General features: G+C 44.0%; 2 protein-coding genes across 4 annotated transcripts in view; both read left to right on the top strand.

Moving 5' to 3' along the window:
* Positions 1–26249, top strand: part of ZBTB1 (zinc finger and BTB domain containing 1) — a 61764-nt gene that overhangs the window by 9052 nt on the left and 26463 nt on the right. Inside the window, exons 2-3 of one of the 3 annotated variants that reach the window (XM_074149119.1) lie at positions 1349–3088; positions 14110–15991. In XM_074149119.1, coding sequence (XP_074005220.1) covers positions 1369–3088; positions 14110–14120 — 1731 coding nt within the window. In that variant the 5' untranslated portion in view covers positions 1349–1368 and the 3' untranslated portion in view covers positions 14121–15991. Of the gene's footprint in view, positions 1–1348; positions 3261–14109; positions 15992–26249 lie in introns of those variants that run through there. The other 2 variants (XM_074149118.1, XM_074149117.1) reach the window with 2 other exon arrangements.
* Positions 21801–24178, top strand: HSPA2 (heat shock protein family A (Hsp70) member 2). Its single transcript, XM_074149143.1, has one exon. It carries the CDS (start codon positions 21871–21873, stop codon positions 23773–23775), a length of 1905 nt encoding a protein of 634 aa, XP_074005244.1. The 5' UTR covers positions 21801–21870; the 3' UTR covers positions 23776–24178.

Here is a 26249-nt window from a genome sequence, read left to right as displayed (position 1 = left end):
CTTTCTAGTATCTAATCTAAATCTCCCCTCTTTCAGTTTAAAACCATTACGCCTCATCCTATCGCTCCACTCCCTGACAAAGAGTCCCTCCCCATCTCTCCTGTAGGCCCCCTTCAGGTACTAGAAGGCTGCTACAAGGTCTTCCCGGAGCCTTCTCTTCTCCAGGCTGAACAATCCCAACTCTCTCAGCCTGTCAACTTGGTTAAGTTTATCTACTGTAAATCAAAGGCACACCTCCTGTGTATAATACAATATACAAGGTGCTTCTTCTGGATGGGTTTTGTTAACACAAACTGGTATGTTTTCTTCCTCTTTTCTCTTGAGGACAAATTATTTCCCTTACAGCAACCCTCAGACCTTTTCTCTCTGGTCTTCGTTGAGGCTTCATTTCACTGAGGCTCCACTTCTGCCTTGCTGTCCTTCCAGTTCTCCATTGCTGAGTTGTTTTTTTTTCTTTGTCCGGTCTCCCTTCTGCATGTTTTTGATGATATTACAGCGCTCTGAACGCGTGGTTTTTGAGAGCGGTGGGAGGCACAGCCCGCGCCACTTCCTGCCCCTCCGCCGCCCCTGCGGCTCTCTCTCGCGCTGCTAGCCTGGTCACCATCTGCAACGGGCTTGGAGGTGGGCCGTGCCATCGCAGCCGGGCCGCCCTGTGCTTCTGGGAACGCGTCTTGAGCTTGCAGTTCCTGGTTTGCAGGTTGCCTTGCAGATAAGGTTGAGACTCTTCCCCCATGAGCTGCCCCGAAGAGCAAAAAAGCGCGTGGATGTAGCTTTGCACTGATGCTCCACAAGATGTGTCTTCTTGGTTTCCTTTAATGGGGAGGGAGAGACCAGTTTGAGCCTGGCCTGGTTTCCAGTATGTGTTGCATCACATGCCCGTTGGACTGACAGGTGAAAAAGGCAAGTCGAGACCGAGGAGTGGTTTCTTACAGTCAGCTTACCTTGTATAGGTGTTGTCCTGGGGCCATCTCACAGAAGCCTACTCCCTGGAGTTTTTGAAGTTCTGCATTCAGAATTCATATCTGAAAATCTTGGCTGTAGGACTTTGAGATACATTTGCTAATTTATATTCTAGCAGCGTTGCTCTGATTGACATGTGTGGTGGTTACGTTTATTAGTTTACTAGTCTTGTAAGTCTCGTGGTGAGAGCATGGAATTATGGATGTTTTCGCTGGCATCGATATTCGTAGTAGTTGCCGCCGAAGATCTCCAGACAGGAAGCTGTACCACAAGCAGCGTGAGAATAGGAAGATCTAAAGAGGAAAAAAGACGTCAGTTCCCTCGCCGTGTTTAAGTAGGTTTTGCTTTTTGTGCTTGTGATTTAACAGATGTCTTCTTCTTTGTGCAGGGCTGTAATTGAAGTACAAGATGGCAAGAACCAGCCACAGCAACTATGTCCTTCAGCAGCTAAACAACCAAAGAGAGTGGGGCTTTCTGTGCGACTGCTGTATCGCTATCGATGATATTTATTTCCAAGCACATAAAGCAGTCCTTGCTGCGTGCAGCTCCTATTTTAGGATGTTTTTTATGAACCATCAACACACTACAGCCCAGCTGAATCTAAGCAACATGAAGATTAGCGCTGAATGCTTTGATCTTATTTTACAGTTCATGTATTTGGGAAAAATTATGACAGCCCCTGCTAATTTTGAGCAATTTAAAGTGGCCATGAACTATTTACAGCTGTATAACGTACCTGAATGTCTAGAAGATATACAGGATACAGACTCGTCTAGTTTAAAATGTTCGTCTTCTGCTTCTAGCACCCAGAATAGTAAAATGATATTTGGCGTGAGAATGTATGAAGACACGCTTGCTAGAAATGGCAGCGAGGCAAACAGGTGGGGCATGGAGCCGCCAAGTTCAACAGTAAATACATCCCATAACAAAGAGCCTGACGAAGAAGCTTTGCAGCTAAGCAGCTTCCCCGAACAACTGTTTGATGTCTGCAAAAAGAGCACCACGTCTAAATTCTCTCACACAAAAGAGCGTGTGTCCCACTCGCGCCGGTTTGGAAGAAGCTTCACCTGCGACAGCTGCGGGTTTAGTTTCAGCTGTGAAAAGCTACTGGATGAGCACGTGTTAACGTGCACTAACAGGCATTCTTACCAAAGTGCCCGGTACTACAGTGCTGAAAAAATAGACTTTAACGAAAAGGACTCTACTTCTAAAATAATCTCCACACAAACAGAGAAATACAAGGGGGACTCGAGCCAAGCCGCGGACGATTCTTCGTCTCCCGTGTCAAACATGACCAGCAGGAAAAGCAGCACAGTTGCCTCCGAGACATCAGGTGAAGAAGGAAGTAGAGCCTCGGAGAGGAAGAGGATTATCATCAAGATGGAACCAGAGGACAATCCTGCAGACGAGCTGAAGGATTTTAATATTATTAAGGTGACAGATAAAGACTGCAATGAGTCTTCGGACAATGACGACCTAGATGATGAACAGGAAGAGCCGCTTTACAGATACTATGTTGAGGAAGAGATCAGAGAGAAGAGAAATGCTCGGAAGACGTTAAAGCCCCGTTTATCCATGGATGAGGATGAAAGAAAGTGTTTGAAAAGTCCGCGGCACCTTACCAGGAAGGCTCCTTCCGTGCAGGAAGATGTGGAGAATGCTCCCTGTGAACTTTGTGGGCTAACGATCACCGAGGAAGACTTGTCCTCTCATTATTTATCCAAACACATAGAAAATATATGTGCTTGCGGCAAGTGCGGTCAAATACTGGTCAAAGGCAAGCAGTTACAGGACCATGCGCAGACCTGTGGAGAGCCCCAGGATCTGACCATGAACGGTATCAGAAATTCTGAGGAGAAAATGGACTTAGAAGAAAACCCCGAGGAGCAGTCAGAAATAAGGGACATGATGTTTGCAGAGATGCTAGAGGACTTCAGGGACAGTCATTTCCAAATGAACAGCCTTCAAAAAAAACAGTTATTCAAGCATTCTGCCTGTCCTTTCCGATGCCCTAATTGCGGTCAGCGTTTTGAAACTGAAAGCCTAGTGGTGGAACATATGTCTAACTGCCTGGAGCAAGATCTGTTCAAGAACTCCATGATGGAAGAGAACGAGAGGGATCACAGACGTAAGCATTTCTGCAATCTTTGTGGGAAAGGATTTTATCAGCGTTGCCACTTGCGGGAACACTATACCGTTCATACCAAGGAAAAACAGTTTGTTTGTCAGACATGTGGGAAGCAGTTCTTAAGAGAGCGCCAGTTGCGGCTCCACAATGATATGCACAAAGGCATGGCCAGGTATGTCTGTTCCATTTGTGATCAAGGAAACTTCCGAAAACATGACCATGTACGGCATATGATATCTCACTTATCAGCTGGAGAGACTATATGCCAGGTCTGCTTTCAGATATTCCCAAATAATGAGCAACTGGAGCAGCACATGGATGTTCATCTGTATACATGTGGAGTATGTGGAGCAAAATTTAATTTGAGGAAAGATATGAGATCTCACTATAATGCCAAGCATTTGAAAAGAACATAAGCGTAAACTTACTGTTAAAGCATTAAGTTGGCAGCAGAGAGAACACCAAAGCAAGGCATACAGTATAGTAGACAAAAATTGAAAAAGAAAAAAAAATTGAAAATAAGTCTCTTTTTTATTATTTTTTTTTTTTTTAAGACCCTCCTAACCATAGGTGTCTATTTAGGTATAGCTTTGCAAAGCGTCATGTGTTTAATTATTACATTTTCACTGTTTCCTAATATCAGTTTCTGTTCTTAATTTTATTGTTTTACTAAGTAGATATACAAATCATTATTTTTAAACTGTAGATTAAAAGCACAATGTTACCCCTTCACTGACTGCTATTAAACAGTTCTCGGATCCACGTCCGTAAGATGAGTGCTTTAATATTTCCATGTCTTGTTTCTTCATGCGAAATTTTTAGATCACAGCGATTAATATGCAAAAGCATAATTGTTTGTAATCCCTAAATTAATTTTCCAAATGAAAACAAAACAAAAACAAAACCAAAAAAAACCCAAAAAACCCAAACAACCCCAGTGCCAAGAAATAATCCTTTGCTGTCTGACTCTGCTGTAAGGGCAGAGCCGGCTGTCCTGGTCCTCTGCTTCTTGGCTTTGTCGCGAGGTGCGTCCCAGGGGTGAGAGCACGTAGGCTCAGTGACGCCTTGCAGACTCGGACCGGTGTGCGCAAAAGGGAAAGGGAGTTAATGACTCTGGGGGTAACTGAGGAGTTCTCAGCAGAGTGGTCATTTCCCAGACTTGAAGCCCTAGCAGAACTGTACAGCTCTACATTTTGGCCTTTCGTTTTCTGTCTGTTCCTCCGTGGGTGCGTATAACCTGCTGACCGTAATATACAAGAGTGGCTGTGGCGGATTGCTAGGAATGCAGAATGCCGATGTGCGGTGAAGACTGCGGTTCTCAGCTGTAAATGGTGCCTTGCTGCTTGTGCTGGAAAGTTAAAAGTGGGATGGGTGTGACGATAGTCCCATTGCTGGGGTGGGGAGGGAGAGGGGGAGTGCGGCTCATGTGAACCTTAGATTTTATTTTTTTGGTTTTTTTTTTTTTTGTTTGTTTGTTTTTGTTTCTTGTCTTCATGATACTTGCTGAATGTTCTGTTTTTCAACAAGAGTATAACAAGAAAAGACTGCAGAGTTTGCTTAATAAATGTAAAGACATTTTATGCCTTTTAAGATTCCTTTCTGATTCTAGTATAGCTCTAATCTGCGTAGCTTGTCTCTTAATTTAATTGAATTTTAAAATCCTACTAAGTGTCAGCTGACATCAATTCAGCGAGGCATTTTGGCCTTTGAGAGAATGACTGGCGTTGACTCTTAGGCACCAGATGTCTAAATGTTTGCTAAGTGCGTGATTTTTAATGGGGGGAGGAAACTATTAAAAAATAAAACCTAGCAGTACTGTCTCCCAGCAGATCTCACTTTAATAAAGAGGGTAGTGATGCCATTTTCTGCTGAGCCGCGGAGGGAGTAAAGCAATTTAGATCAGCAATTAAGGGAGTTGGAATAGGTGGTTGTTGTAGGTCCCTTCCTGCTGCAATATTCTATCCTGTCACCTCGCCAGCCGTAGGTGGGGCTGAGAATAGGAGCCAGGAGCTGAGGGTCTCGTCCAGGGCTTTCACGTGCCCGTTGCTGTCAGAGTTGAGTTTTGATCCCTTGTTGTTTCTTGGGGATTATGAAGAGTATCGAGCTGTAATGTTACACTAGAGAAATGAATACAGTTCAGAATCTCGGCTATAACTATTTAAATTAGTAAGAGTTGCCTTGCATTTATTCAGTTTTAAACGTGCATTAGAGTTTCTCTTGGTTGGTTGGTAGACGAGTGCGCTTCTGCAGTGATGGAGAAGGACCCTGCCACCAGACCTCAGTCCTGCGGCAGTAGCTGGCTACCCCGGGCACTGGCCGCTTCGGGTGCAGTTTGGGCCACTGGTGTTTTGCCCTAACTGCTCAGTCCTGTCCCTTCTTGGATGGTGCTGAAGCTGACCATGTGTCGAATCACACTGGGGCCAAAAAGACCACAGACGTGAATGCAATCCCATCATTTCAGTTAATTCAGAGCTTTCCCCCGTCTGAAGATTTATTCTACATTTCCCATCCCAAGCCAGACTGAAGCTCTGTAAGTGTGTAAGAAGTGTAAGAAGTGTGTAAGAGTTCAAAGAATAAGCGGGATGAGTATTTTAACACTTTTTAGTACAAGAATCAGTGGTAAGGTGATAATAAGGCTCTTAAAAAGAGAAAATATTTAGCTATAATGATCATCTTGGAGATGAAGTAGTTAGTCAAGTGCTGTAGTGGAAGAGCTGGTGGGGCTAATACACCGCACGGCAATTCTCTGGACATGCAGGTTATCCCTTATGGTATCAGCTATGGCCGGACTGGGAAAAGCAGCCAAGGGAAGTGAGGGAGATCTGGAGGGTGCTGGGGGAGTTGGCAGAAGAGTCGTGTGGCGCTGGGGAAGTGGGAAGGCTGAGTGGGAGAGGAGGGATGGATGAAACCTGGGCGGGCAGGATTAGAGCCGTGCAGTTGGGAAGCAAATCTCAAAGGTGGCATGGAGGGAACAGCTGGAGGACTGGATAAAATGTCCTGTGAGAGCGGAGTGAGAAGGTCTCAGCTTGGCTGGGGGAGCTGTCAGCCCGGGTGATTAGCTCACTACAGTTAAAGGCCTTGTTGAAAAGGAGGAGGTGACCTCTGTGAACTAAGAGATCATTCCTGAATACAGTGAAGGGCTAAAGATAATTTATGGAGACTCATGCTTGGGGTCAGGAGCCCTTGTTTACAATGAATTTGTCTGAACTTGACCCAAAAACGTTTCACAAAAAAAGTTACTTCCTAGTGTAAGTAAACCTGCCAACTACAGAAGTTAAATGGAGGAACTGGGCATGGTGGTATTTATATGTACTATCTAACTTTATAAACACCCTGGAATGCTCTTTGTTTTTCAGTTATAAGCTGTGTTGTAGTAGCTTTTCAAAGGAAGGTTTGTTAAACCTTTCCAACTGAACTTGAATGAATGTTTTTTTCCTGTTCTTGTGAAACAAACCCCAGTGCCTTGGAGTTCATGTGTATGAACGTCCAGACTAAGGCTCAAAAAAGAGCATGAATTGCACTGCAGGGGAGCTTAAGAGTAGATCTACTTGCGTGTAGTCAGAGAAAACCAGAATGACTGAAGTAGCCTGAAAAGTTATCAAGGGGAGAACAAATCAAAGGTACTAAGGCATAAATAAGACAGCCTGGCTTGCAAGTAGATGGGGAGAGTGTTCACGGTGCTGAAAAAGCATGCAAGGGAACAGCATGGGACTGTTGAAGAAAAGGCCTGGGGTGACAGGAGGAATTTGGCTGCTGTGAACGGGGAGAAGGGGTGGGTGCTGAGGCAGCCTGGGGCTGGTCACTCCTGGGGGCAGGGGTGTTCTCCCCGTTATGGGACAACATCCACAGGAGAGTGAAATGATGGCGTTTCAGCCCTCCTACTGTGATAAAAATTACATACTGTGGAGAGAACAAAAGCAGACCTGAAAAAAAGCATTTGGCAGCTACAGTATCCTAGAAGTCTTGCTGTTACTTGAAAGAAAGCGAAGGGGAAGCACAAATGACTTCATTTAGAGTTCTGTTTCCTCTAAGAGATTTGTACTTCTCAGTCATCATAACATAGTTCCTTTGCGTCTCCATGCTGCGCTACATGGACTGTTACGAGTGTAAAAGCACTTGAGGATCCTTGAGAGTGGAGGTGTAAGCGTATCACATTGCACGAGGCGTAGCCAGAAAGAAAAGACTTGCTGGACGATCTGACTTAAATATAAGGGATTTGCTATTCTTATTTTTGGAGGACCCCTCTCTGTTCCGTTCTTTTCCTCATTTTGGCAGTGGTGTGGGCTGCAACCCTGAAAATAATTTCTGAGTAGCCGGCCTAGCTCTCAGCTTTTAGGCTTTACTTTAAAAAAGGGAATTCATAAAGATCTGGAATGAGCTTTAAAATATCACAAAAACTGTTGGGCTTCTTTTTCAGTTTCAGAGATGTTTCAAATGTTAAAAATATATATATATATATATATATATACTTGTAAATGCTTATTGACAACTTGTTAATTCAAAGAGGTGTATAACAATATTTGTAGCCAACAGGTCTGTGGAGAAATCTTGATTTGAATAGAATCAAATATCACAGAATTCTGAGAATTTATGCTTTTATTAGGGGACTTCTCCATTTCATATTTTCAGTTAATGGAGAAAATACAGTTCAGCATATTTTGTATTCAAAGCTGAAGACAGAAAATGTACTGTCCTGGAGAGTATATTAAAAATATATTGTTATAAAAGTGAATACTTTGACTACCCTATTGTATTTGAACACAGTTGTGCTCAACCATCAAGAGTATCTCAGCTGTTGCTGAGTACCTAAGTTTGCTCCTGAAGGCAGTGTCACTTTGAGCCCTGGCAGCCCCTTCCTCCTCCCTACCTAGTTTCAGCTGTTATATCCTGTGTGCGCCACCCTCTCCATTGTCAAAAAGAAGATATTTATGTAGCTTTACAATGAACTGAATCAAACAACGGGCTTTTTTTCTCATTCCTCGTGGGGCTGTTTTTTGGCTGGCTCAGTTCCTCGCTGTGCTCCCCTCTCCAGCTCTGTGTCAAATCTTGTGCTAGCACAATAGAAGGGCTGGCATGAGGGGGGAGATGGGTGGCTGGGAGGGGGCTCGTTTGCTTAAACGAACAGTGCCAGAACTCCAAGCACATCCCGAGCTTAACTCGGTCTCTTGTCTCCCCCAGCATCCTCATGGAAGCTGAACTCTTATGTTCAACTCCTATTTCCTGATAAGGAAAAAAGGCAGCCCAGCCTCTTACATACAAATGAGACACATCTATGCTATCTGCCCACTTTATGAGAATTGGAAACCTTCCTGCGTTCAGCTCACCCCTCAAATATGCTCTGGAGCTTTCTTAGCCTTTCTTGAAACAGACTCTGTAGTGCTCCACGCCACTGGGTTTGTGTGGTTGGCCTGGCCCGAGGCCAGGAACGAGCTGGGCCCCTTGTCCGGCCGGACACCAGGAATGGTTCCCACCTTCCTCTGGTCTTCATGCCCTCCAGCGGCTCACAATGTGTGCTTTTCTGGGTGTCGCGATAAGGGGAGACAGTCTTCTCATTTTTGGTCTAATATTGAAAGCTCAGGATAATTCCTTGCATAAGTTGAGGAGATGTAGGCAGTATCTGTTACTATCCCTGTGTGCCTGCTTCTGACTTTTAAATGCTTCCTAATCTGAAAGGGTTAAAAATCAAATATTCCAACTTTCCTAATTCTCAGTTGGTTTGATGCTTGTCACAGACTTAAAGACCTACAAGATGAAGCATGACTAATTTGACTTTAAAAAGGTCTGCTGAAGGCTAGAGATTAAGAACATGTTTTTTTTAAAAGCTGACACTTCTGTAGTTCTCAGCTATAAACCAGTTTTCAGTGTTTTCTTCCAACTTCCAAAAAACTCCTAAAATATTGCTGTGCGGTGTATTCTTGAGACGTGTTAGTAGGCTGAGATTTTGAAGGAGGAAGATGCCAAAAAACAGGACACATTTTTTAAATTAAGTGTCTTCTGCCACTTTTACAGTCACTTCTATGATTCTGGAATTAATTGTGATTTTATTTTATTTTTTCATGCAGAAAGACAAATCTTAATTTGTTACAGGGCAACAGAGCTCATGAGTCAGGAGCCAGTTCATCATGACTATAAATATTCAGCCCTGAAACAAACAGCCCATGTTCCTTTTCATGTACTTGAACGACCAGTGCCAACTTTACAACAGAAATGCTTCCTTTGGGTCACTTTTGCCCCCAAATGTCTTGTAGAGGTTTTTTTTTTTTTTAATTTAAGCCATAGGAAAACAGTATTGTGCATCATGCTTTCAGAGAAACTGTTTTCAGCAATTTGTGCACGTCTGCCATATAAAAGTAGTTGAAGATCTGTTTTTTTAAAGTTTCATATTATTGTATTCAAGGGAAGATAACAAAATTATGACATGAGAAATCAGCAGATAGACCAAGGCCAGATTTTTTTTAACTGTCCATTGGTTTTGTGTAGCTGGCATGGCACGCCTCACCCCAGGAACCTAGAATTTCAGAAGTGGCCAGTATCTGATTCTCTTGCAAGAAAACAAAATGGTTTAATCCTTCCCTGTGCCTTCTGGCATACTAAAGCCGTAGTAAATCTTCCTGCAGCGACAACCACAAAAACAATGCTGCATCTAGCATTTCCTACGGGAGGAAAACAAAATAAAATAGCCATTTCAGAGCTGTTCAAGAATTTCCCCCTCTGACAAAGTCCCGATGCTGCTATTGTTTTTACTCAAACTCAACTGTACTTTATATCAACGAGATTTTGGGGTATACTCTTTTTTTGTAGTTGCAAATAAGAGATGATCTCAGATAAGTATGTCTTGTAGTTCATAGACATCCCAAGACTTCTGACAGGGAATGAGAAGAGAGCATTCCTTAAAGGCCTCTGAATCCTGGAAGCTGTGTGGATTGTGGGAAATCCACTGGAAATCAGGACTGTGTGCAAATCTTTGGTTTCTCAACCTGTCTGTCAGGCAAAGTGCCACCAGTGTCAGCAATTGGCAAGGTCTCTGCAGCAGCAGTATTGCCGACGTGAAAGATGCAAAAATCAGGCTTTCCCCATCTCTTCTCCCCCATCTCCCTGATAACAAGGTTGCTATTTTAAAATTTCATCCTTTTGGCTCTTCTATTTGCCTTCTGTTTTTTGAAATGGGAAGATGTGCTTTCTTCCTGTTCTGAAGCAATGACTAGGGCTAACAACTTGCCTTTGTTTAATAGTTCTCACATACTAAGGAATACCTACACAACTCAGTAACACCTGTTCTCTCCTTTTTTAGGTAACCATCCCGCTACACTGGGGATGGTCACCAGAGGGACTTCTGCTTCTGACTCCCCAGAAAATGAATGGGAGAAATAATATAATGTCCTTCTCTCCATGGCAAAAGCCCCAAGATCGTGAAAGTTTGTGGAAATGCAGATACGCTGGCTAAAAACAGAGTTTGCTGAATGCCATAGATTACTTTTGGGTTTGGCAATAGATACACCAGACTTCTGGTATCAGTTACGCTCCTTCCTTGTACACAAGCCATTGTTAGAGCATTTATTCAGGGTGCTAAAGATGGTGCCTCTCTTTCCTCCCTGCCGATGGGGTTCCTGCTAGTAGAGGGTTCCAACTACCAAACTGCTGAGGTTCTGGTTTCTAGCCATTGGTTATTTAATTATTTATACAACGTGGAAACATTTTAAAAGATGAAATCTGGAATACGCCTCTTTCAGGAAAAGGACGGATAGAGTAGTATTGTAGAAGGAGGAAATACAGGATAGGATTCCTTGGAACTGATGAAGAAATTGTCTTAGTACATCCCACAGCCCAGGAGAGAGCTGAGATCTCTGAGCTGCACAGCTCTCAGGTAGATTAAATATAATTTGTCTACACTGCTATAAAACATGACACTGGCACAGTCTGCATGCCTGGAAGTATGAGGATTAGCCCCATCTAGTCTGCTTTCAGAAGGGGTTGTGTTTCACTTGGATTTACTGGCTGTTGCTAGCATGGTCAGTTCTGCCAGAAAAGACAAGAGGTCCTTATGAACAGTATCTTAAAAACTGAAAAATAAGTCAATGAAGACACAAGAAATCTTACAGTACTTGTTACAGTTCTTTCAGCTCTAGTTTGTTGTGCAAAGAGTTAAATACTTCAAAGGCAGTTTCCTTTGGCGAATGTTTATTTGATCAAGTTCAGTGCGGCTTAGACCCCAAATAGAAATACTGGCTTCAAACAGAGCACTACTATGAAAGTAGGACTAGTCTGTGGCCTTCCAGACCTCACAAGCCATGTTGGTTTGTTACACAGAGTCAAAACAAAGATGTCCCTTAAAACACATATACATTAGGTCAGTGTATTTCACACACCACAATCTTTTATCTCAGATCTGCTCTTCTCCCCAGTCACTGGGGCTGTGCCAAAGTCACTGAGATCCTGAATGAACTATAGACTTCCCAGTAAAAAGCATAGGTGGTATGATTGGACCATCCAAACTACTTAGATCATTAGAGGACAGGCTTGGAGTGCTACAGCTCCTGTTTACTAAGCTTGAAGTACTACATCCTTTGGCTTTTGGAACAGTGCTTATCTTTGCTTCTTGATTCCCTTTACGTTCCAGAAAGCAGGGTGAGGGAGAACCCAGTGGGTGCTTCTCTTTTAATGGAGCCTGGAAGATCTTGTTAGCTGGAGGGTGTTGGGGTTTTTTTTGGTTTTGTTTGGGTTTTGTTTTTTTTTTTTTCAGGTCCTTAGCTGGCTGAATCTTCAGACTTCTTATAAATGCACTAAGCATTAAAAGAATATTATTAATACATGATGAGATATGCCAAGTTCAACTACTTAAAGCGACCGTCAAACCCATGCAGATGCTATTAGTACAGGAACCTGATACCATGCCAAATCTGGAGAGTTATCTTTGATCTATCTCCATTTTATTTGTAACCATCCAGTTAATCACAGACTTCCTCTGACTTTTATGAAGTGGAAAAAAACCTGCATCCTTTGTAACATCTCTGAAGTGCTTTAACTTCGCAGATGTTGGTGGATTTGTGTGACGGGGAGGTATGAGCCCCATCTGGTGGCTAACTGGAAACATGCAGATTTCTTTAAAAAGCTCGAGCACGTCGACAGTTGAGCAGAGTTTACTGTGCGAAGAGTGAAGCAGATCCTCTTGCAGCTGTGCATTCCTGAAACAACTTCTGTTTTTAGGGTAGCTAGAGGATTTCAGAGTCTGGGAGGAGGGCACAACATTTTACCTCTAATCTAGCTTACTGTGGGCTAAAAGCTGTTCCCAACACCAGCAGTTCTGTGGTGTTCACAGTTCTCTATGTACACCACACCACCACAGTTGGCACTGATTCACAGTATTTTTGGAGTCTCATCGGAAAAATGTAATTTAATATTCAGAGGCACACTCAGAGGTGGTCCCACACAGCACAGTCAGTGTATTTGAGGGGGGTGGTGTAAAGAAAGCTCAGTCATGCCGCGTGAGCTGTGTGTGATCTGAATTAAGAGAGATCTCTGACTGTAAGATGCAGGCCAGCATTTAATAAACAGCAATGTTAAACACTGATATTGCCTGGGGAAAAATAATGTTCACGTGCATACTGTAGTTAGAATGCCTTTTTTTCTCCTTTGTTAGTTTACAAACCAAAAAAAAAGGCATTTCCTGACCATTGAGCTAGTCAAATAAGAGCTACTTTGAGATAACAGCATCAGTCCAATGAATTCCCCTCCAAGATTTGAAGAACTTATTAGGTATACACACGGATTTGCTGCCAGAGCCAGCAGCACTTTGAAGCTAGGAGTTTGCCCAGGACCTGCCTCCCCATGTTCACATCGCCCTCCTGGCATGAAACAAGCACCGTTTGTGCCAGATGGCTTTTTTTTTGCCCACCATCAGTATGTGACGTGGCACAGAGGGCAGATAGAATATATAGACAATTCTGGGCCTGGCCACGTCACACGGGGCATTCTGTAATACACTCTGAAGTGTGAAGCACCACTGCCAAGGCTTTCCTCTCAAAGGTGTGCCAGGAAATTCGGCCGTGAACTGGCCTTGAGGATGCTCTAGCAGGTAAGTAATGCAGACAGCTGATAAACCTGGCTTGAAGCCTTGAAGCCTTTCCTGCACTGCAGTGTAGACACAACCACTCTTTCCAGGGCTGCCATCGTGTACATAGAAGCACCAAGTATAAATTAGCCAAAAGCAGGACAATTTGTACAATGCGATTTGCATATCCAGAGAAAGAAGTCAGTGTACCAAGAAAAAAACCACCCTGAGGATTGTCTTTTAAAATTACATCCGCATGTTTCTAATTTCTTGACTGTTTGTATTGGATACAAAGCTGCTCCTATTTGTCATAAATTAGTTTGGTCGAAAGAGACTTGCAGGAATTGTACATTTATCTGCATTTAAGCTAAAATAAGAATTGGGGGAGGGGGGTTAAGTAAATCTGTAACAGTTACCTCTGAGTTAGGCAAGGAAAAAACAGAACAAAACAAAACAAAAAACCAGAACAGAGGCAAATATGAAGCAGTAAGAAGTGTTCCAGGGTGGGGGTGATCCAAGCTATGTGAAGTCCAAGCCGAGGGGAAATAATCCTCCTGCAATTTTTTGAGCATTCACTAAGCCAAGCCATAAACCACTGCTGGAAAGTAACACATACAGTATTAAAAATAACTTCTGGGAGGCTTGGGAAGTGAAGTTTTTCTTCAGCAAATCTTTAGCTATTTTGAAAATGGAAGGCAAAGGAGAAAGAAACAAACAAAAGTTTCTGAAACAAGATCAAACCATTAAGGTTAAGTTGTGTTTTGGTGGGGCAGGGGTTGAAGGATATGAACCGCATGGCTTTTAAACAGAGTTCCCGACTGTGGTGGGCGCTCTGAATATAACTGGATGGGTATTTAGAGCAAAACCACAGCGTAGTGAGGTGGGAGGGACCACATCATGCTAGCAAATACAGTACTGCAGTGTGGGCTTCTGACTTTTAATATTTTTCTTGCATTTCTTTTCTGCATGGCAGTAGTGAAATAGGGACTTCTAAGCTTCTGAACAACTGAGAGAACCAGGTTTGAAGAAGACATGAGGAAGAACTGGTCGGCAAAAGATTTCATAAAAACTCAGAACCGCGTGTGCCAGATCTGAATTGGCACCACCTTTGCTTTTTTGAGATACTGCAGCAATCGCAAAAGGCACCAAAGCAGTCAAATTAGAACATGCGGTAAAAGTTGTTTTGGACTCTTCTCTGTATTATAAAACTTACTTCCCTGTGACTACTATTTACACCTGTTAAGAACAAATTCGAAGTCACCTTTCACGGAGCAGACAGCCAAAAGTGGCAGATGCCAGGTGTTAAGGGCTGCACTGAAATAAGTTTGCAGAATTTGCTATTCATATGCTGGAATGCACCTTTTCTGAAATGAGGCTTCTTAGAATTTCTGTCAAAAACTGTTTAGATTTTTTAGTTAAACGTTAGAAGTGTATACTCGTGAACTGAAACGTATGTATTCTCAGACAGTTACAATGCTAAACTATAAAGTGTTAAAAAAAAAGGAAAAAATATTTAATCTGGAGTACAAGGAGGAAAAACAAATAAATCTTAAAAACTGAGGACAGAGGGTCCCTGAGGAAGGACAGGACGGTGAGAAAGATCCAGCTGACCTGATTCCCCCTGCTGCCATGATCATCATTTGCAAGCTGAAGAGGACCTTCCATGGAGCACAGTGCTTGTATGTGGAGAGTAAAGAAATGGTGCTCTGGTCTTATTACAAGAATGGGGGAAAAAAATTTTACCAACAAGGAGATGAGTAAATTTGAAACAATCTTCACAGGGCACAGGGTGCACCTTGTTCTGGATCTAAGCCTTGAAAAAGCTGGCTTGAAGAGGAGAATCAGGCATTCATGTTCAGAGTTGAGCATTTTAGGAATCCCAATGTTTCCAGCTAAATTAATGGGGAAAAAAAAACTAACCAAAAAACCAAGAAGGCAGTAAATGTTCCAAATTAGGGCCAGCATGGATTAAAAAAATATTAATTTCTTTTGCTTCCCCAGACAACAGTGGATCAGCTTGAGACATGTAAGCAGACTAAACATGCTGATCTATATTCTGCTGTAGTTACGCATTTTACTAATTCTACTCATGACTATAAAAGGATGTTTCATTGTTCAGTATAACTGTTATCTCAAGAAGAGTCTGTCTATAATTTTATTTATAGTTGGCATCATTTTCATTACTGTTGTTACAAAGTGTGTAAAATATTGTCTGTATTGCAGCTTGTATAGGGCATGTGTCTGTGCTTGCTTGAGTCTTTTTGAGTTTTATAAAGTTGCTATACAAATGCAAGAAAAGATGTTCAGGTATCTTTGGATGTGGTTGCTTAATCTAATTATATAGCCCAAACATTTCAGCATATGGATGTTGAAGGTATCGGCTCTATTAATACATAACACCTCAAATATTAAAGTAGGCATTTTAAAAGCCTTCAGTGCAATATTGGAATGCTGACACCTCTGTCCCAGTGGCTGTGCTGGAGCAAAGGGAAGATGGTGAATATCTGGGCAAAGCCAGATCCCGCTTTGGACTCCACAGGGAGAAGGCACAATATAGCTGGGAAATCAAATAGAAAATGGGATGTCCTTTCCATAGAGCACAGGAAGGACCTTCACAGTAAGGACCACGAAGCAGAGGAGAGAGAGAAAGGAAATACGTTTATAGCATCACCTAAAGATAAGCCTTCAACATTATACTAAGCGTAGGACAGCTAGAACAGGCTGCGACTGTTCTGTAACTTAGCTCTTATTTGTAGTCTATGTAGAGTATCAGTGAAGACATTCCAGGTTAGTTTTCATCACCTTTAAAGCTTATTCTGTGATTTGATAAAGTATCTTTAATAAAATATTCTTACAAATCTGCTTATTATTCTCATTTAATTCCATCTTATACCCGAGTTAAAACAGTCCTGGCAACAGGGTGAAGTTCCAGTTGCCACCTGTTTCATCTGCTCCTGCATTTTTCCTATCCACCTAAGAATGACAAGGGAAAACTGAGATGAGGAAAAATCAAGTAATCATAGGAATGAGAAAATAAGAGAAATTTATAGCACCGCTACTGTTCAATTATTATAAAAATTCTCCACACTACGCACTTAAATGAATCTGAGAGATTAATCAAATTATATTCATCTCGAGTATGAAGTATTGGTCTTTGCCTGCCTTTACAGTACACCATTTTCCTTGTTTAAGACTTATCATCATTTTCCAGCTTTACAGTTACTGCCATTAATTACAGTATGTTGTTTAACCCCATTCACAGCAGTTCTAGACAAATTTTTCTGTTTTCGTTTATTCACCCACTGGACCATGTAGAGGATTCTTTTAATATCTTCAAACCAGACCAAGCAGAGTTCGACTTCAAGTATACTAGAAGCTAAGATTAGAATACAAAATAATCCCATCAAGGTGCAGACATGATCTGAAAACATAAGATGTTATTTAATAGGAGCAAGTGCAAGCTGGAAAAACTAGCTGTGCAAGTAAAGGAACAGCTGCTTGATTTCTGTTGAAAAGAATCAATGTGTTATTTCGGATCAAATTCTGAAAAATGAGTCTGCAACATGCTGTTGCAAATAAAAGGAAAAATTGCAATGTCTAAACTGGAGCATAATCTGCTCCTTCAGAACTGCTAAGGTGTAGCTAGTAACGTCTCCAGTTTTGATCACGGCACTTGAAAAAGAAGATACAAGTTGGACACAGAGAATCCAGGAGAAAGCAACGAGAATGTCTAGAAGTCTAGAAAACTTTGCCTTTGAGCACAGATTGAATGATTTTAGGTCATCTGACAAAAGAGATAGTAGAGGGGAAACAGAATAATTTTCATATATATATAAAAGCTGGTTGCAAAGAAAAATGGAATAACAGTTTCTCAAATCCACAATTAATAGGAATAGAAATAATTGCCTTAAATTGCCAGAAAGGAGATTTCGGTTAGACGCAAAATGAGACTAAATGACCTATTGAGATCCTTTTCTATGATTACTTGCAAACTATCTGCTTTAAAGTCCCTTAGTTATTACTGTCAGTAGACCTGGCAGTGGCTGCAAGAAATGGAGACTGCAGTTGTAGGAAAGTAAAGAACTGTGCCTAAAACACACAGCACACCAGTTTATCTAGTTAGCACTAGTGATACTAACCTGAGCTTTTAATCATGCCTCAGCAAACTGTCAGAAGTTTATGTCAATAAATGTGCTTTCAAACCACTTAATTACAAAATAATTATTCCTTGAAACATCAAGCATGAGTTTAATCAGTGTTGACAACTTGTATGATTTTATTGAGTCTAATCAATCAGAGGCAGCCTGTTTTTAGTTGTGAGATGGTGTAATCAGCTATTTTATTTATTAAAAAAAAAGCTCTGCAAATTACATGGAAAATTCTAAAAGTGTAATCTGAACATATGCTAAAGATTAAACAGCCAGAAGGTGAATAAAGCCATGTGTGGTTTTTAAGCTCATAATTTTAAACTAGGTTTATAATTTTAGGAGATCTGACTCATGAGTTTTGAACTCTTGGTTTGGCGATACCAAATTACTGTGCCCTATATTCTGCTGTTCTGAATATTTCCATGTTACTGATCATGTATTTGCATAATTTGCCGCAAACATGTTATATAGATTCGCAGAACTTTATTTTGTCATTCACAAAAACAAAGGAACGCTTATTTAAAACTGTCATGTATTATGGCTGCCTTTCAAATTAACAAGGAACATCTGTGTGCAAAAAGTGGAGGTATATAAAACCAAAATAACAACAAAAAAAAAGATACATTGTTCCCCCCACATACACGATGATTTTTAACGCAACAGCACCTTGTCAGAAGAATCTGTTGTCATTTCATACACTGGTAGCTCTTTTCTGAATTCCAATTACTAGACAAATATCCTCAAATATAAACAACATGAAGAATTTCAGTGATGCAAAGGTATTATGACAAAGTATTATTTGTTCTTAGAACAGCTGTTGCTTAGACTTTTCTAAACTCTTTGCTGTATTATAAAAGAATTAATTTATCCTCACCAATACAGTCTGATTTATGCAATATTCTGGATAGTTTTACTAGAAAAACGGATACGAGGGAAATGGATACCAGAATTTAAGGTCCAAGATCTTCGGATTGTCAAACCTGAGTGCAATGTCAGCCCATTGCATTTCAACTTTAGCATTTTATGTCTGATTCAACTGTAACTTGTGTTCACTCCTATTTTTATACTACATTGCCTTATGAAATATGTGGGGGAAAAAATCTTCCTTTTATCAAGATAAAGGTGAGTTCTCAGTTCTGCTCCAGATACTGAGCTCTTGCTTCACTGGAGAAATCTAAATATCATCTTCATTTCTGGCTGGGTGGTGTAATGGAGAATAGCCTACAGCATGTTACACAACACTGCCAAACAGGAGACGTGGGTGCATTATCGATCCTAAACACAAATAAATGGATCAGAAAGAGGCCTGCTACTTCCAGAGGCGCCGACTTGCTGTTCTGGGAGTTACAATGAAAATAATGGCTTACAGATTCAGGGTGGGGGAATAACAGCGAATGTTTTGTTAAAGGGAAAATCAAACTTGCACTGAAGTCCTCACCGTAAAGCTCACTCTTTAATTTCTGAACCAGTTTGTTTGGCTCACCTATAACAAGCCTGCATATGAAGCAACATGAAAGAAAATCATGTGGCTCTTCCCATACGAGAGGATGACTGCATAGATGAGTTGGTTCACAAATTGTGCTGCAAGTCTTGGAGAACTGCTGACAAAAACCAGGCTTGTAATAGCTCTGCTGAGAAGAGAGAATAAGTCTAATGAGGTTTTAGATGCTGCTCCCTCTAGTTAGACTGGACTTTCTCCAAGGACATCAGTCAGAGATGAGAGATGATGGCAAGAACATCACGTGAACTTATGATTAGGAACAAAAGCTTAAAAAGCATCTCAGACCTATACATACTGTTGTACAAGAAGAAAACAGCATCTATGTGAAAAGAAATACTTCTGCAACAGGCTAAATTAAATATCTGGTAGCCTGAGTCTAGAGACCTTTTGATTTTTCCCAAGAATGGACACGAGTATGTCATTTACACCATTAACATTAAAAGGGTATGCTCATACATTCCTCCAGGATCTTTTCCCCAAATTTACTATAGCAAAACAACAATTCAAATGATGAAATAAAGAGGACTGAGGGAGTACTTGATCAGGGTAAGCAGTAGTCCAGTCAATGCAAACACCTCTTTAGCAGGTTATCAGCACATCTGGGTATCAGCACAACCATATCGGGGCCCTACTAGTTATTGGGCCAAGGAAACCCCAAACAAGTTTTGTCTGGAGCTCTTGTACTTATTTTGTGCCCAGGCTGATAAAACATACAGCTAAAAGCTTTGGGCCAAGTTAATGAAATGTCACTTCTAAATCTGATAAAACCTGTTTGATTACAGCTACACTTAAATGAGATACGAAATTAATTTTGCTGCAAAGACTGCTTATTGTGCTAATCAATATTGCTGTATTACTTCTTAGTCCATTTGTTCGCTCTCTCTCTTGTTTCTGTACATAAGTTTTTGAGGCAGGAATCCTCTTTTTACTCTGAAATAACAGGGCCTCAGTTTGTACTGCAGCTACCAAAACAGGGTTCTTGGGCATTACGAGTGGGCCTAAGAGATAAGCCTCACAAGGATACAAATAATAAATAACATCAGCTTTTCAACTGAAACGGAATTTACTAACCAACTCTTTGTATTGCTCTGCCATTTCTCCCTGCTCCATAGGATACAATCAACTGAGTGAAGTAGCAGTGAATTACAGGAAGAGATAGTTCCTTGATGAATCAGTCACTGGTCTAACTACAAGAGAAACTGACACCCCTCCCATCAAAGAAATATGCATACGGTATATATAGAGCAGCTCCTGTTGGAGGTAGGGAGAACTGATGGTTTCCATTTTCCATTGACTTCTTTCGGATTTCTCCAAGGTCAGAACCGATGTGAAAAAAAAGACCAGGATCTGTGGAAGAATAATAGTTATTTAAACATGTACGATATTTACTGTCTGAAACTCTTCCGTCTCAAAACTACATGCACACACACTACAGAAAAGATATGGAATCCTCATGTCTTGTAAAAAGGCCTTGAAAAATACACTAACTGAAACAAGGATGTTTTTGAATGGGAGTATCTGTAACTGCATGGACACAAATAATTCTGGGAAAAGCTGTAACATATTTTCTATAAGGGCTGCTATAGCATAATGCTGAAGACTGGGGACAAAATGTAATGAAGGATGATTTAAGCACACAGCGTATTTAATCCTTCTTTGGTGTAACACGTGAAGTCTATGGGTAGCAGGCTTAGCCACACTTCTAAAGGAGGTATCCAAAAGGAGCTTCTCACTAAGCCTCCGAGGAAAAAAGATCTCAGCATGGTATTTTGCTCTCCTTACTAGAACTGGAATATTTTGAAGTGTTTGTCTCAAAGTAAGGAGGAATAATTTGGAGGAACCACAACAGATTTTCTACTTTAACATATTTTCATCAAAGCACTTTCCTAGCTCCGAGTTAATAGCTCCGCAGCTTTTGCTAAATGTAGGCGTGATGGCATTTCACGTTAGCACAACAGACAAAAAATTTGGAAGTGTTTCAAGAATGGCCGTGACCAGGCAGACGCACGCAGCACCAGCAGCAGGGCTCCCCAAACTCCTAACTACTTATTTCGGGGGGGGGGGGAAGCCAGCTGCCATCCCCCACCTTCCGGGGCCGGGGCAGGCTAATACCACAGGGGCAGCAGTGACAACCGGCTCCTCGGCCCTTGGGGGTGGCCGGGGCCCTCGCTGCCCCCCTGAGGGGATGTGGGCAGGGAGGGCTGTCAGCCGGCCAAGTACAGCCAGAATAAGGCTAAAAACCGCCCTCAGCCTGTACTGGCCGCGGGACTTTCCCTCTGCCATAGAATTCTCCTCAGGCGGGCGGCACCTCAGGCCCGGCCGAAGCGGGGGGGGGGAACGGGTGGGGTGTCGGCTCGGCGGCCGCGTCGCCCTGACGGGACGTGGGGAGGCTGGAAGGAGGGGGGTGTGTGTGTGTGAGGGGAGGGAGGGTTGAATTTCTGCCGCCTTGCGACCAAATAAGGGTAAATTCCCCACCGGGAGCTGCCACGCAGCGTTGGGCTGAGCCACCGGGAGTCACACACACTGGGAGGCGAACGCGGCCCCGCTCCCGCCTCACCCCAGCACCCGCCTCAGGGCCCCCCGGCGCCCTGGCCGCGCCCCTCCCCCGAGGGGCGATCTCTATTGGAGGACGCTGATGTCAATCCCTGGCCTTGCGTCAAACGTCCACTGGAACTTTCCAGCAGTTTTGAGGGGCGGGGGCGGGGCGAACGAGATGCGCGCGTGGCGATTGGCCGAGGGCTGTGGCGCACGCTGCAAGCCCAGACAGATCGAGAAAAACCCAGGAAGAAGTAGGGCCTGGCGGCCGTACAGCGGGGAGGGCTGGGCTGGCGGGTGGGCGCCACGGCTCTGATTGGCCAGGAGGCAGGGGGCGGGGTGCTGTTCGGCGACGGACAGAGGCGATTGGCCGGTAGTGGCGGGTGGGCGTCTGGATTGGCCAGCGGGGTTCTGGCAGGTTCCAGAAGGCGGCTGAGGCGGCTTTAAAAGGGAGGTGGAGGGCGGCGGGCCGGTACATCGCGCCGCGGAGAGCAGCGAGAGCGGGAGGCGGGAGAGGCGACCGCGAGCCATCAGAGGAACCCCCGTCATCATGTCTGGCAAAGGGCCGGCAATCGGCATCGACTTGGGCACCACGTACTCCTGCGTGGGTGTCTTCCAGCATGGCAAAGTGGAGATCATTGCCAATGACCAGGGCAACCGCACCACACCCAGCTACGTGGCCTTCACCGATACAGAGCGCCTCATCGGGGATGCTGCCAAGAACCAGGTGGCTATGAACCCTACCAACACCATCTTCGATGCCAAGCGTCTCATTGGCCGCAAGTATGATGACCCCACAGTGCAGTCTGACATGAAGCACTGGCCCTTCCGTGTGGTGAATGAAGGTGGCAAGCCCAAGGTGCAGGTGGAGTACAAGGGTGAGATGAAGACCTTCTTCCCAGAGGAGATCAGCTCCATGGTCCTTACCAAGATGAAGGAGATTGCTGAGGCCTATCTGGGGCGCAAGGTACAGAATGCTGTCATCACGGTGCCTGCTTACTTCAATGACTCCCAGCGCCAGGCCACCAAAGATGCTGGCACCATCACTGGCCTTAATGTGATGCGTATTATCAATGAGCCCACAGCAGCTGCTATAGCCTATGGCTTGGACAAGAAAGGTACGCGGGCTGGAGAGAAGAATGTGCTCATCTTTGACCTGGGAGGGGGCACTTTTGATGTGTCTATCCTTACCATTGAGGATGGCATCTTTGAGGTGAAGTCCACAGCTGGAGACACCCACCTGGGTGGGGAGGACTTTGACAACCGCATGGTGAACCATTTTGTGGAAGAATTCAAGCGTAAGCACAAGCGCGACATTGCTGGCAACAAGCGAGCGGTGAGGCGACTGCGTACGGCTTGTGAGAGGGCAAAGCGCACCCTCAGCTCTTCCACACAAGCTAGCATTGAGATCGACTCCCTCTATGAGGGCATTGACTTCTACACCTCCATTACTCGTGCCCGCTTCGAGGAGCTCAATGCTGATCTCTTCCGTGGCACACTGGAGCCAGTGGAGAAGGCTCTGCGTGATGCCAAGCTAGACAAGGGCCAGATCCAGGAGATCGTGCTGGTGGGTGGCTCCACTCGTATCCCCAAGATCCAAAAGCTCCTGCAGGACTTCTTCAATGGCAAAGAGCTCAACAAGAGCATCAACCCCGATGAGGCTGTTGCTTATGGGGCTGCTGTGCAAGCAGCTATCCTCATGGGAGACAAGTCTGAGAATGTGCAGGATCTGCTGCTGTTGGATGTCACCCCTCTGTCCCTGGGCATCGAGACAGCTGGTGGAGTGATGACCGCTCTCATCAAGCGCAACACCACCATTCCCACCAAACAAACTCAGACCTTCACCACCTACTCAGACAACCAGAGCAGTGTCCTAGTCCAGGTGTATGAGGGTGAGAGGGCCATGACGAAGGACAACAACTTGCTGGGCAAGTTTGACCTAACGGGCATCCCTCCAGCACCCCGTGGAGTCCCCCAGATTGAGGTTACTTTTGACATCGATGCCAATGGTATCCTGAATGTCAGCGCCGTGGACAAGAGCACGGGTAAGGAGAATAAGATCACCATCACCAATGACAAGGGTCGCCTGAGCAAGGATGACATCGACCGTATGGTGCAAGAAGCAGAGAAATACAAAGCGGAGGATGAAGCTAACCGAGATCGGGTTGCAGCCAAGAACTCCCTCGAGTCCTACACGTACAACATGAAGCAGACGGTGGAGGATGATAAACTGAAGGGAAAGATCAGCGACCAGGACAAGCAGAAGGTGCTCGACAAGTGCCGGGAGGTGGTCTCTTGGCTTGATCGCAACCAGATGGCCGAGAAGGAAGAGTACGAGCACAAGCAGAAAGAGCTGGAGAAACTCTGCAACCCGATCGTCACAAAATTGTACCAGGGAGCTGGAGGGGCCGGGGCAGGTGGCTCTGGTGGCCCAACCATCGAAGAAGTAGATTAAAGAGGACTGAAGTAAAGACTGGTTGATGGACAGTCACTCTATTCTTTGCCTTTTATTTTTTTTTTTTTCTAACGTTTAAGGAAAACGTCCTTGCCGATAACAGAGTTTATTCTGTTGGGTGTGTATAAAGGCAGATCTGTCAGCTTGGTTTTGATAAAAGGGAAGGCACGTCCTGCTTTATAAGGTTAGTAATAGACAAGTTTTGTTAATTGAGATACAGCTGTTTGTACTCTGGATGTTTGTCTCTGTACAAGTGTCTCTTTTAAAGTAACCACTCGACTGTTGCAGTTGACAAGTTTCAAGTTATGCATGAAAAATCTTTACAGAAGATTAGGGAAAAAGAAAAAAAAAAAAATATGCCACATTCGGCTTCTGGAAATTTTGGTAATAAATAAAACGTATTAAAAGCATGAACCTATCCTCCTCCTGTCTGTGAAGGGGCAGTAGCGGGGGGGTGGGGGTGGAGGGTGAGGAAGACCTTCCTGGCAGTGTTGGCGACCCCCGAGCTCTGTGCCCCGGGGTGGGGGGGTGCCAGGGGTTGGGGGGGAGTGTGGGTGGGGGGGGGGGGGGGGCAGAAAGGCAGTGTGAACAGGAGTGGGGTTAGGTGACCGCTGCGGGCTCGGTACTGGGACGGCAGCTCGCCCAGCCAGGGGGTGTGAGCCAGCTCCCCTCGGGGAGCAGGGGGGAGCATGGGTGTTGTGGACCCCAAGCCCTGGGGCTGGTGTGAGCTGATCCCCGGCATCACCACAGTGGGGATAAAAAGTTTCCCTGAGTTGGGTGGGGGGTGTGTGTGTGTGGGGGGGTGTACACGTACGTGAGGTTTTTGGGCAGAACCTGCTGTTTAACCGCAGCTCCGGCAGTGGAAACGCAGGGCAGCTCGTTGTCTTCATGTCACTGAAATAAAAACAGCAGGGAAACAAGTAACAACAAAAATAGTCCTGCTTGGCAAGGTGGCTGGGCTCGATAAAATAGAGACGGGTTTGGGGGCAGCTATATAAATGGCTGAGTTATTCTTGGGTTGCTAGTATGCAAGCTAAGCTTTCAATACTTTTAAGAACGTGGGGTTGTTATTTTTTTCCCTTCCTAAGACAGTCAAAAAGTACAGCTGCCAGGGACCCCGGGAGTGCTGAGTAAGGAGCTGGGATGCCAAACTTGATAAAACAGGCAAAATTTGTAGTAGTTAAACTTGTCTGGCTTTACTACAAACCGTCTCCAGATACTGCCGTGTTTAGAGTCCAGGGAGCTGCGAATTAAGGAGCCTCTAATGGAGGAGCCTGATGACATGCATGTTTTTGGACTGGCTTGTCCTTTAAGGGAAAAAATCGCAGAGCAGTGGGCAGCCGGAGGGAATGAGCCGCTGTGTTTTCGTTTGGCCGCTCGTTAGTAAGTGGGGAGAGTTGCTGTAATGAGGCCGGTGCTGCCCTGCTGGCTCTCTGTGCTGCAAAGAACTTTTCGGACATCATCATTTTAGATGATATCTCAAAAAAAACCCCAAAAAACCAACCACCTATAAAAATACTTTGTGACGAGAGGGCAGACAAAAATAAACTTGTTTTAGTGTTTGATGATCACGGGAGATGTGAAACTCCGGGTTTTCACTGCGCTACTTCTCCCGGGTGGTTTGCCAGGGTGCTGACTGTGGCTTTCTCTCCACCGGCTGCAGAAAAGGGGGTTACAGTCACCACGGGGGGAGCACCAGGCATGTGAGAAGCTTGTTTGATCAGCTGGTGTCGCAAATGATTCAAAACCAAGTTTATTGAAGGGTTTATAGGTATCAAGGGGATGGGAGAAGTCGATTACAGCAGCTTCAGCACCTGCTGGGTGCTTCAGTGAAACCTTGAAAGGGTGTCGCCGGGCTGGGCGCTTTTTGGTGTTTCTGTACACAGCATTTTCCTGGCAATCAGCCTCTAGATTTCCAGGCTGCAACTTATCTAGGAGCCCGGAGAATGAGGAGATACCATGACTTTCAAATTTTTTTTTATTTATTTTTTTTTTTCTGGGAGCTAATACATAAATATGTTTATGGATAGTAGTAGATTATCTGTAAGTGAAAAGTTGTTGCTGCAAAGTGCAATACTTTGTCAGAGACGCTCTTCCTAACAGAAATCCCACTGCCACGGGAAGACGGTAAGGATCAGGGAGCACCCACGTTGATTGTAAATGTGAGTTAACCCTTTTTTCTGGTAATAGCCCTTGCCACATAGCTTCCTTTACTTTTCAGCCCTCGGTGCGCATTCCTCGGTGTCGCTTCCCAGTTATTAAACGCAATTTTTTGTTGTTCTCCCCAAACGTCTATTTAAGTGCATCGCCAAGCTAAGGTGGCCAAACGCACGCAGCAGATGGTTTGTCACACGCTTGCACTGTCACCTGTCCTAGGCAGGGAGTAACAGAGACCACAGAATTGGAAGTGCCCAGCCAGATGGTTAGAACACCCCAGGAGCTGAGGACATGAACAGGTTAACACTGGAATAATT

This window comes from Numenius arquata, chromosome 6 (assembly GCF_964106895.1).
Source record: "Numenius arquata chromosome 6, bNumArq3.hap1.1, whole genome shotgun sequence".
In the NCBI taxonomy this organism is placed as follows: Eukaryota; Metazoa; Chordata; class Aves; order Charadriiformes; family Scolopacidae; genus Numenius; species Numenius arquata.
This window is presented reverse-complemented; position numbering and strand designations above follow the sequence as displayed.